At 40.7% G+C, this 11,416-nt stretch overlaps 1 protein-coding gene across 1 annotated transcript; it reads left to right on the top strand.

Moving 5' to 3' along the window:
• On the top strand, positions 1–11,110 carry LOC311047966 (E3 ubiquitin-protein ligase TRIM35-like; the record flags this gene model as incomplete). Its single annotated transcript, XM_084060917.1, has 3 exons — positions 1–168; positions 3,865–4,690; positions 11,025–11,110. 3 exons carry the CDS (start codon positions 1–3, stop codon positions 11,108–11,110), a joined length of 1,080 nt encoding a protein of 359 aa, XP_083917043.1.
• Between the last annotated feature and the right edge of the window lie 306 nt (positions 11,111–11,416).

The raw sequence follows: 11,416 nt of genomic DNA, 5'->3' as shown, positions 1-11,416 counted from the left end.
ATGGTTCAACATTTCAGGAGTCAGAAATTGAAAGACAAATATGACAGAAAGACAGAGGCTAAGATCCAGCAGATGATCCAGGACAGACATGTGAAGATTCAGGAGGTCAAACACTCAGTAGAGCTCAGCAAGAAGAATGTAGACACAGAGATAGAGGACAGTGTGCAGGTCTTCACTGCTCTGATCAGCTGTATTCAGAAGCAGCTCTCACACACTGAAGACTACCTCCACCTCCTCCAGAACTCCACATCCATCAACACCCTCCACCCATCAAGGACTGGATGAAGGTCAATGTCCATCTGTCTTCATGTGTGGGGACTGAGGACAGCTGTGGCTCAGCTGGAGAAGACACTCAGTCAAGAGATGGAGAAGAAAGTGGGAGTGTTTGTGGATTATGAGGAGGGTCTGGTCTCCTTTTATGATGTGGAGGCCAGAGTTCATCTGTACTCTTTCACTGGCTGCACCTTCACTGAGAAACTCTGTCCATTCTTCAGTCCATGTTTAAACCACAATAATTGCGCAGCGTGCCAGTCACGTAGTTCTACGCAAAGTGGTCTTTTTTTTTTTTTTTTCTCGCAGGTTCACATTTCATTGTAGGACACCCGGATATGGAAATATCCGTATCCGGAGATTTTCGTTCCCACATGCCGCCGCTCTAAATCTCTAATCCGCCATTATCTCTGAGTTTTTTTTCTCCTCGCTGAACGAACGCTGTTTAACATAAACCGCGACAACTGCAAAATGGAATGTCGCCGATTGAAACGGTCTTCTCTTAAGGTCTTTATCGAGGTCTGTGGCGACGTGAAAAAAACAAAAAAACAACAATAAATCGCTGGCACTGGTGAGTACATTATGATATTAAACTCTGGCATGGAATGTGTTAATAATAATAATAATAATAATAATAATACATCACACTTATATAGCGCTTTTTTTTCCAAAGTCGCTTTACAAAACAAATACAAATAAATAAACAACTTTTAGTATTTTAGTGAGGCTTTGTACACAGCGGGGGTGGGGGCGGCTTTGATGTGAGGTGGGAGTGGGTTCTAAAGGGAGGGGGCTGCAACTGAAAAAAAGCCCTGCTGTCACCCCAGGTGCGTTTGTTAGTTTTTTGGGGTAAGTCCAGGAGGTTGGCATCACCAGACCTGACGGGCGTTGGAAAAGACCCGTGACCGTCTGGATCCGTGTTTTTTTTTTTACCATAATCGCTCGGACCCTGTCGGATCTGTATGTATTGTCTCGGACCTCTGGTCTGTTTATCAGTAGGCCTATGTATAAATACCCGAGTGGATCGGAGAAGACCCGTGCTCTGTGCTGATCGGTAGAGAAAAGTGCTATGAACTATGAAGTGCTACGGTGATCACACTGACCTGGGATCAGTTTACTGCGGCGCAATCGGCGCAACATACAGGGCAACAAAGTTGAGCTGTGCGTGTTGCCAGTGAGACTCAGAGCACATGAAACTATACCTCCATGGAACCAAAATGCACGTGTGGTTTGTGCAGTCATGGATTCCGTATTCATCAAGGTGAAAACATGCAATTAATGTCTCTTATTGTAGGCTGCTACGTAGATGCTGTGTTTCATTATGGAGTATAACTGACATCTAGCCTGAAAGGAATTTTAGGTATGTCGGGTCCATAAAATAACTCTGTTATAACTCGGAACAAATCGGATCTCGGAACAAACCTCCGGGTCCGTCATTTAAGAAAGATTGTCGGGTCCACTCGGATCTCCGAACCAATTTTATACAATTTAGGCATTCATCAGACGCTCTTAATCCAGAGCGATTTACAGTAAGCAAGGTAAACACAAGGTAATGCATAGTAATAGTAATCTAGGATCATAGTAATCTGTACATTGAAACTATTCACACTATAGGATGCCAGGTCTACAAATTAACCTGGCATTGGTCTACATAACATGCTGTCTAAGGTCCCATTCACACCCAAAGTTCGCTTAAAAGGTCCGGATCAGGGACCAAATGTTTACATTGCTGCATTTTGCATTTGGTCTGGTTAGCGTTCACACCTTATTTTTAACTCTATGGTTCACACAGGACTTTGTTAAGCGAACCAAATGACACGTGGTTATACAAGCCGCTAATCTATTGACGGAAAATGACTTCACTGCCAAGCTACAATATAGCAACAGAAGCATGTTATGATCATTTTAATTTTGTAATTTTTGTATTTAATCAAAGCACATTTTTATCATGGCCGCTTATTAAAAAATGCACTAATATTTTGTAGGGCCTAATACAATTGTATGAACTATACATATTAATTATTGATAGGCCTACATCTACACAAGTAGTCTTTTGTTATATTTTCCATATTGTTCTTCAGTGAACACACAATGCAGAATGCACTGTATTTAGGTTTTCTAGAGTATCTGGTCCTCTATAAAGTCCGACTGCATTCACACCCGCAGCGGACGGACCGTGGTTCGCTTGGAAACAGATCGAGTTCAGCATTTTCATTTGATTCGCACCAGGGTTTGCATGCGCGTTCACACCACTCCAAACGAACTGGACCAAAGGAGTAAGCGGACCATGGTCTGAAAAAAAACCCTGTATCTTATAGACGTTTCTCCTCTTGTTCTTAACTGTCCATCTGATGTCTTAGAACAGTTGTTCTGATCCATTTAACCTTTCCAGGCCGCGACCCCAAAATAATCATATTTTAACTGGGGACCGCCCAAAATAATCGTATTTGAACTGGGAACCCCCCAAAATAATCATATTTGAACTGGGGACCGCCCAAAATAATCAAATTTGAACTGGGGACCCCCACCCTGACAAGCACTTGGAATGCAGGAGTTGAGGCATCACTTAGTTTGACTCGGTTTCCACAGATAAATATTGTGAGGTGTGTGCTTGCATGCGTGCGTGCAAGATTGTTTGTGTGTTAGTCTTTTCAAACAAACTACATAGTGGTGTATTAGAAACAGTTATTATTCTCGAGTATCCATTGAGTACTAATGCTCTTATATAGAAACAGTTATTATGCAGGGAGTATCTTTTGAGTACTAATACTCTTATATGTATAGAAACAGTTATTAAACAGGGAGTAACCATTGAGTACTAATACTCCATGTATGACAAAAATAAACCTGTATTTCTGCCTGGAAGCCACAGTACAACCAGTCATCTACAAGAAATGAACTTTGATTCATTGTCTTATGATAATAACATACAGTATAGGTGTGTGTGCATGTGTGTGCGTCATTCCTGTTATCAGAAGAAAATGAATCAAAGTCCATTTTCGTGTTCAGCCTTTTTCTCAGGCTGATATTCACTTGTCAGTCAGAGACTTCGACTGCGACACGAAAAACAAACCGAGAGGCAAATATAGATCAATCAATAAATAGATCAATTAATAGACGGACGGATCATTTGAACAACCTGGCCGACTGATATCTGCTACAATCTCCACTGAGGTAAGAACAGGCAGATTATAAAAAAGAGCTAAAACTATTACTGTTATGAATACTGCAACTACTAGTACTACTACTATAACTACTATAACTATAACTACTAATTCTACTATTGATACTCATAACGTTATTGTTGTTGTTTTGTTCCTCCTTTGTTTCCTCTGGTGTAACAGCCTAAGAAAACATTCCAGATCAGGTGTGTGACCGGCAGACAAAATGGCTTCCCGTTTGACTGGTCAGGAAGAGGAGCTGAACTGCCCCGTGTGTCATGACATCTTTAAACATCCCGTTGTGCTGTCCTGTGGCCACAGCTTCTGCAAAGACTGTCTGCAGGAATGGTGGACGGAAAGACCAACAAAAGAATGTCCTGTTTGTCAGAGAAGATCCTCCAAGGACAATCCTCTTACAAACTTTGTGCTAAAGAACCTGTGTGAGAAACTCTTGGAGGAGAAAGGCCGGAGCTCCTCGTCGGTGAGCTCTGAGGTCCTCTGCACTGCACACGGTGAGAAGCTTAAGCTCTTCTGTTTAAACGACCAACAGCCGGTGTGTCTCGTGTGTCTCGATTCAAAAAAACACACTGGACACAAGTTCTTAACCGTGGACGAAGCATCTGGACGTTGCAAAAAGAAGGTCCGGAAATCACTGAAGCCTTTAAAGAAAAAACTGAAAGTGTTTGATGAAGTTAAAACAGATTACGACATAACAAAAAATCACATCAAGGTTCAAGCCAGGAACACAGAGACGCAGATTAAGGAACAGTTTCAGAATCTTCGTCGGTTCCTACAGGAGGAAGAGAAGGCCAGGATCGCCACTCTGCAGGAGGAAGAGGCTCAGAAGAGTCAGGAGATGAAGGAGAGGATTGAGGGTCTGAGCAGAGAAATGGAAACCCTCTCCAATGCAATCCAAGCTGCTGAGGACCAGCTGAGAGCCGACGACCACGTCTCATTCCTGCAGAACTACAAGACCACGATGGAGGGAGTCCAGCTCACCCTGCTGGACCCACCGCCGGTCTCAGGAGCGCTGATAGACGAGGCCAAACACCTGAAGAACCTGACCTTCAGAGTCTGGGACAAGATGAAGGACATTGTCTCCTACACTCCTGTCATCCTGGACCCCAACACTGCTCATCCTGGACTCATACTGTCTGATGATCTGACCAGTGTGAGACGTGTAGAAGAAGGAGAGGAACAGCTGCTTCCTGACAACCCAGAGAGGTTTAACTTCGGGCCTTGTTCAGGCTATGTCCTGGGTTCTGAGGGCTTTAACTCGGGGTCTCACAGCTGGGATGTTGATGTTGGAGACCTTTTACACTGGGAAGTACGTGTAGGTGTGTGTGTGGAGTCTCACCAGAGGAAGGGGCTTCATGGACGCATAGGGAGTGGATGGTATATACACTTAATGGATGATGAATACAGAACATTCTCCTCATACCCTGATGGTGAGGAGACTACTGTTCTCTCAGAGAACAAAAAACTCCAGAAGATCAGAGTCCAGCTGGACTGGGACAGAGGACAGCTATCCTTCTCTGATCCTGATACTAACACACACCTACACACCTTCACACACACTTTCACTGACACACTGTTTCCATTCATTTATAATGCTGATTATGATGGTCCGCCTCTGAAGATCTTACCAGGGAAGATCTGTGTCACTGTGGAAAACCACAGTTAGAACGTCTAGCGTCCAATAACAGCCTATATTGAATATATTGATCTTATATCGATTATGGGATCTCCATGGTAATCAGAAGGGATTGGTTTATGGCAGGTTATTCATTATTATTTTGAATTACATGTGATTATTTAATTAATATTATCATTCAGTTTTAAATTGCTTTGGTATTATGGACAGACAGACAGACAGACAGACAGACAGACAGACAGACAGACAGACAGACAGATCATGCTTTACAAACACAGTTGTGGTGGACAGATAGTTAAACAGATAAAATGATTCCTGATAACATATTTTTATTTTGTAGAGTATAAACAATCCGTTTGTAATTATATTGGTATAATGGTGACATGTTTGATATGATTATAACTGATAACATGTTTTATATTGTAGTGTTTGTCATTTATGGATCAGGTTTGAATTATATAGTTTCTATGTGACAGTGATGATGTCTGTTGATGTATTTGATCTGATTAAAGATGATGAGAGTAAAGTGAGTCAGACGTGTGTTTGTAACAGTCAGCATTCAGAAGATCATACACTAGATAGAAGGTTTATAAAACATGTACTTGAGTACTGTACTTCAGTACATTTTTGGAGCATTTTTTTTGCAAGCTCATGACTTTCACATTTCAAATAGAAATATTGTTTTATTTTTGAGACTATTGGGACCCAAACTTAACAAAAACAGATTATGAATTAACCACTTGCCCTGTTTCAAATTTAGTGAAAATAGCAGATCTACAAGCTCAAGCCTTTTTCAGGCCAAGGACCCCTTAGCTGAGAGATATGAAGCAGGGACCCCCCACTACATACTGTATAAAGGTGTTGCAGTTTAAACATACATACGGTACATTTTATTCATTAAATAAAGTTACGTAGTGCCACTTTAACCACTTGAGCCGTCAGTATGGTAAACTTGACCTTTGGCTCTGTACTTGGTCCACTCTTTTTTCCCCTCCAAACTTCTTAGCCTAACGTAGCCAAACTACAAGCTCACACAACACGTTGAGCGTTTGTAGATCTGCTATATTTTCTGTGAATGTCCCCCCCACCAGAATACAGATGCTAGGGTTCAAGTAGTTAATGCACTGTATCTTTAGCTAAATCTATGTCTGGTAGAAACCTCATATGTCCAAAACTAATACTTTTCAGGATTCAAATACAACAATATCAAAAATAGCAGATCTGCAAGCTCAAAACGGGCCGCGCCGTGTTTCCAGCTTGTGGATCTGCTACTGTATTTGTGATGCTTTTGTGTGACGCTGTAGTGTGATCAAGTAGGGCGTTAATTTACCAAAAAAAACACAAACAGTTAAAATATGGAGATAAGAGGTTTCTGCCTGATATAGATAAGGATAAGGATAATTCCTTTTAACAGGTCGTTCATGAAAGTCCTTGCGGTCTTGTTTCCAATGAGAACCTGTGAGCAATTAGGGGTTAAGAGTCTTGCTCAGGGACACATTTCATTTCATCGACACATATGCTGGCCTGGAATCGAACTTGGGGCAACCAGGGCCTCTGGCTCCCTAGGCGGGCTCACTAACCACTCAGCTATGGCCGCCCCTCAAATAAAGGAAAAATGTTCTGCTTTTCAAAACGCTTGTATAAACTCTCAATCCTTTTTTTCTGATGAGATCTGTCCATATAGATTGAATTGTGACTGTAGTTTTCTGAGTGTTTCCACTGCATTGGGAAGTGGTACAGTCTGCTGGCACTGAGTGAACCTGTCAATCACTGAGTGAACCTGTCAATCACTGAGTCAACTTGTCAATCACTGAGTGAACCTGTCAATCACTGCTGTGAACTTCTTAACAACACTTATTGGCACATATTTGTTCTTGTTAAAACCAACCTTTGATTAACCCTGCAAGGCCCAGTGTGATCGCACGATCACATGTATGTTTTATAAAGAAATGAGTTTAAATAATTTATCTTTTCTGTTTTTTTTTTTTTTTTTTCACCTCTAAATCCTCATTGGGTCCTATTGTTTAGTCTTACAATGCCATTGGCCAGGATATTTGCATATAAATACCCCCCACAGAGCCAGGAATCATCACAACTTGAAAATAATCTGGGCCTTGCAGGGTTAAAGCTATGACAGTCATTTGTCAGCAACATAGAAATGTGTAAAATACAATGTAAATGTATCAATGAAGAAAATGATCTGTACAGTATTTTAATTAATAGTTTAAACGACTTGGGCAGTACCTCCGTGGCCCACTTGGTGGTGCTCTGAGGCCCACCAGTTGAGAATGGCTGGTCTAATCCCCAAACAGCCACAGTCTCTGGCTGTCGCCTCCTTACAGTGAAATGGCTTTTTTATTCCTAAAAATGAAAATAGTGGATCTACGGTACAAGCTCATATTGTGATCAGCTATGGGACCCCCCAAAATAATAATATTTGAACTGGGGGACCCCCCAAAATAATCATATTTGAACTGGGAGACCCCCCAAAATAATCATTATTTGAACTGGGGAATCCCCAAAATAATTGGAATTATAGGAGTTGAGGCTTTGCATTCGCCTTTCGTGTATGAATGTTCATTTTGTAGTTATATTGGTATAGTGGTGACATGTTTGCTATGATTATTCTGATAACATGTTTTTTTTTGTCATATGGTTCAGGTTTGAATCATATTGGTATGATACGTGACAGTGATGATGTGTTGATGTGTTTTTAATTAAAGGAGGAGTTCACACAAAAAATGACTTATTTTCTATCACTTGCACACCACATGAAGCCTTCAATTCAGGGATTTATTTTTGTTTTTGTGGCATTCCTAAGCCAATAATTTGATGACCGGGTGTATTTCCGGTAGGCGACACAAAGAATCTACTTTGTGTCTCCAACCAGATACATTAGCCGGTAGGAGACGGGAATCTAATTATTAGCTTAGGAATGCCACAAAAATAAAAATAAATCCATGGATTCAAGGCTTCATGGGGTGTGCAATTGATAGAAAATAAGTCCTTTTTTTGGGTGAACTCCTCCTTTAAATGTGTTTTTTTGTTAATGCCAAAATCAGGAGAAGGGGAGGTACATGTAAATTCTCATGTTATTTTTTTATGCTATATTGATGCAATGAATACATAGGGCCACAATGGACTTCTTTTGTGTTATCCTTTTAGCCTTAATTTCTGACTGTACCCGTTTACATTTCTGACTAATAAAGTATTCAATCAATCAATCAATTTAAAATAAGATGATGAGAGGAAAGTGAGTCAGACGTGTGTTTGTAACAGTCAGTATTCAGCTATCATAAACTAGAAGATTTATTAAAAGTCCAGTAGTTGAGTCAAACTATAAATACTGCTGGTCAAATATCAATAGTGAAAGTTACTCTGTCAAAAGTACAGGAGTACTTGATTTAAAAAAAAATACTTAAGTATTCAAATTACAAAGTGCATTTTTTCCTCTTCAACTCATTGCTGTATTGAAATGTAGAAATGTTTTCCAAACAAATCCAAAGATTTTCCAGAAACTTTCAAAAAAAGATATATCATTAACAGTGAAAATATCATTTCAATGGTCCCTTTTAAACGAACCAAACAGTCCTGGTATGAACACGCCCTAAATGACATTTTAGCCATACAGTTTCATTTTTGTGTAAACCTCATTTTATAAAAAAATAAAAAATAAAAAAATAAATATATATATATATATATATATATATATATATATATATATATATATATATATATATAACCCATCTCTTTTATTTTGGGTTATTTTGTTAGTTTTAGTGGAGTATAGTAACACTAACGTTGTCCAACAAACACAACCAGGGCACGAATTTCAGGGAGGCCATGAAGGCCATGGCTGTCGTTGCCCCTCAGTTTGGCCTTGTGCCCCTCAAAAAATGTCATGGTCTGTGGCCACAGTGGCCTTAATGCCCCAGCTGACTGTACCACTTTCTCCTCTATCTCTTTCTTGTCCTGTAGACACCAGTGTCTCTTTCTTGTCCTGTAGACACCAGTGTCTCTTTCTTGTCCTGTAGACACCAGTGTCTCTTTCTTGTCCTGTAGACACCAGTGTCTCTTTCTTGTCAATATGTAGACACCAGTGTCTCTTTCTTGTCCTGTAGACACCAGTGTCTCTTTCTTGTCATGTAGACACCAGTGTCTCTTTCTTGTCATGTAGACACCAGTGTCTCTTTCTTGTCAATATGTAGACACCAGTGTCTCTTTCTTGTCAATATGTAGACACCAGTGTCTCTTTCTTGTCAATATGTAGACACCAGTGTCTCTTTCTTGTCATGTAGACACCAGTGTCTCTTTCTTGTCATGTAGACACCGGTGTCTCTTTCTTGTCATGTAGACACCAGTGTCTCTTTCTTGTCATGTAGACACCAGTGTCTCTTTCTTGTCATGTAGACACCGGTGTCTCTTTCTTGTCATGTAGACACCAGTGTCTCTTTCTTGTCATGTAGACACCAGTGTCTCTTTCTTCTTGTCATGTAGACACCAGTGTCTCTTTCTTGTCATGTAGACACCAGTGTCTCATTCTTGTCATGTAGACACCAGTGTATCTTTCTGTCATGTAGACACCAGTGTCTCTTTCTTGTCATGTAGACACCAGTGTCTCTTTCTTGTCATGTAGACACCAGTGTCTCTTTCTTGTCATGTAGACACCAGTGTCTCTTTCTTGTCATGTAGACACCAGTGTCTCTTTCTTGTCATGTAGACACCAGTGTCTCTTTCTTGTCAATATGTAGACACCAGTGTCTCTTTCTTGTCAATATGTAGACACCAGTGTCTCTTTCTTGTCATGTAGACACCAGTGTCTCTTTCTTGTCATGTAGACACCAGTGTCTCTTTCTTGTCAATATGTAGACACCAGTGTCTCTTTCTTGTCATGTAGACACCAGTGTCTCTTTCTTGTCAATATGTAGACACCAGTGTCTCTTTCTTGTCAATATGTAGACACCAGTGTCTCTTTCTTGTCATGTAGACACCAGTGTCTCTTTCTTGTCATGTAGACACCAGTGTCTCTTTCTTGTCATGTAGACACCAGTGTCTCTTTCTTGTCATGTAGACACCAGTGTCTCTTTCTTGTCATGTAGACACCAGTGTCTCTTTCTTGTCAATATGTAGACACCAGTGTCTCTTTCTTGTCAATATGTAGACACCAGTGTCTCTTTCTTGTCAATATGTAGACACCAGTGTCTCTTTATTGTCATGTAGACACCAGTGTCTCTTTCTTGTCAATATGTAGACACCAGTGTCTCTTTCTTGTCAATATGTAGACACCAGTGTCTCTTTCTTGTCATGTAGACACCAGTGTCTCTTTCTTGTCAATATGTAGACACCAGTGTCTCTTTCTTGTCATGTAGACACCGGTGTCTCTTTCTTGTCATGTAGACACCAGTGTCTCTTTCTTGTCATGTAGACACCAGTGTCTCTTTCTTGTCATGTAGACACCAGTGTCTCTTTCTTGTCATGTAGACACCAGTGTCTCTTTCTTGTCATGTAGACACCAGTGTCTCTTTCTTGTCATGTAGACACCAGTGTCTTTTGTTGAGATTCTGAATTCTTAACTCCCATGAGTCCCCATCTTTAAACCAATCCAGTGACTTTAATGGGTGAAGGGCTGAGCATGGATCAGATTGCAAATACCATAGTTTATTTATTTCACTGCAGATAGTCTACATATTACATTTAAAATCATCCTTAACCCTTAAATTCAATTAATTCTTTCAATGGACTGAAATCTTGTTTTATTTGATGGCCTCCCTGCCCTGGCATTTGGCCTTTGTGCCCTAAAAAATGGAAAAAACACCAAAGGCCAAGTGGCCTTGCCCCTATAAAATGACGAAAGTCCAAGCCTGAACACAACAGAACGTAAACAACAGGTCCTCACAGTGTCATGCACTGTGGTGCCTCTGGCACTGGGTGGCGCCCAGGAGCCAGCCGGTCAGCCTTCATCCTGGCACAGTGCCAACAGCTCAGCTCCACAAAGCCTGGGAAAAGCACTGCTATGCCCATATAAGGCTGCAATCCATCCGCCTCTCTCTCTCTCCCCTCTTCCACTACCACTCTCTCCCTCTTTCTCTCCTCTTCCACCACCGCCAAACTCTTTTTCTCTCTCTCTCTCTCTCTCACTAAGTACATGTACTGAAGTACTGTACTTAAGTACAATTTTTAGTTACTTTGAGATGTAGTGCTGAACTCCACTTACTTTTGCTGATTTTTATCATCATTACAAAACATTACATTAAGTACTTAATGATAAGCTTTACTTTGGGCTATTCTAAAGTAACCAGATCTACAACCTCACGGCCTGTCACATCATCAG

This window comes from Gymnoscopelus microlampas (genome assembly GCF_963454915.1).
Source record: "Gymnoscopelus microlampas genome assembly, chromosome: 6".
Lineage (NCBI taxonomy): Eukaryota > Metazoa > Chordata > Actinopteri > Myctophiformes > Myctophidae > Gymnoscopelus > Gymnoscopelus microlampas.
This window is presented reverse-complemented; position numbering and strand designations above follow the sequence as displayed.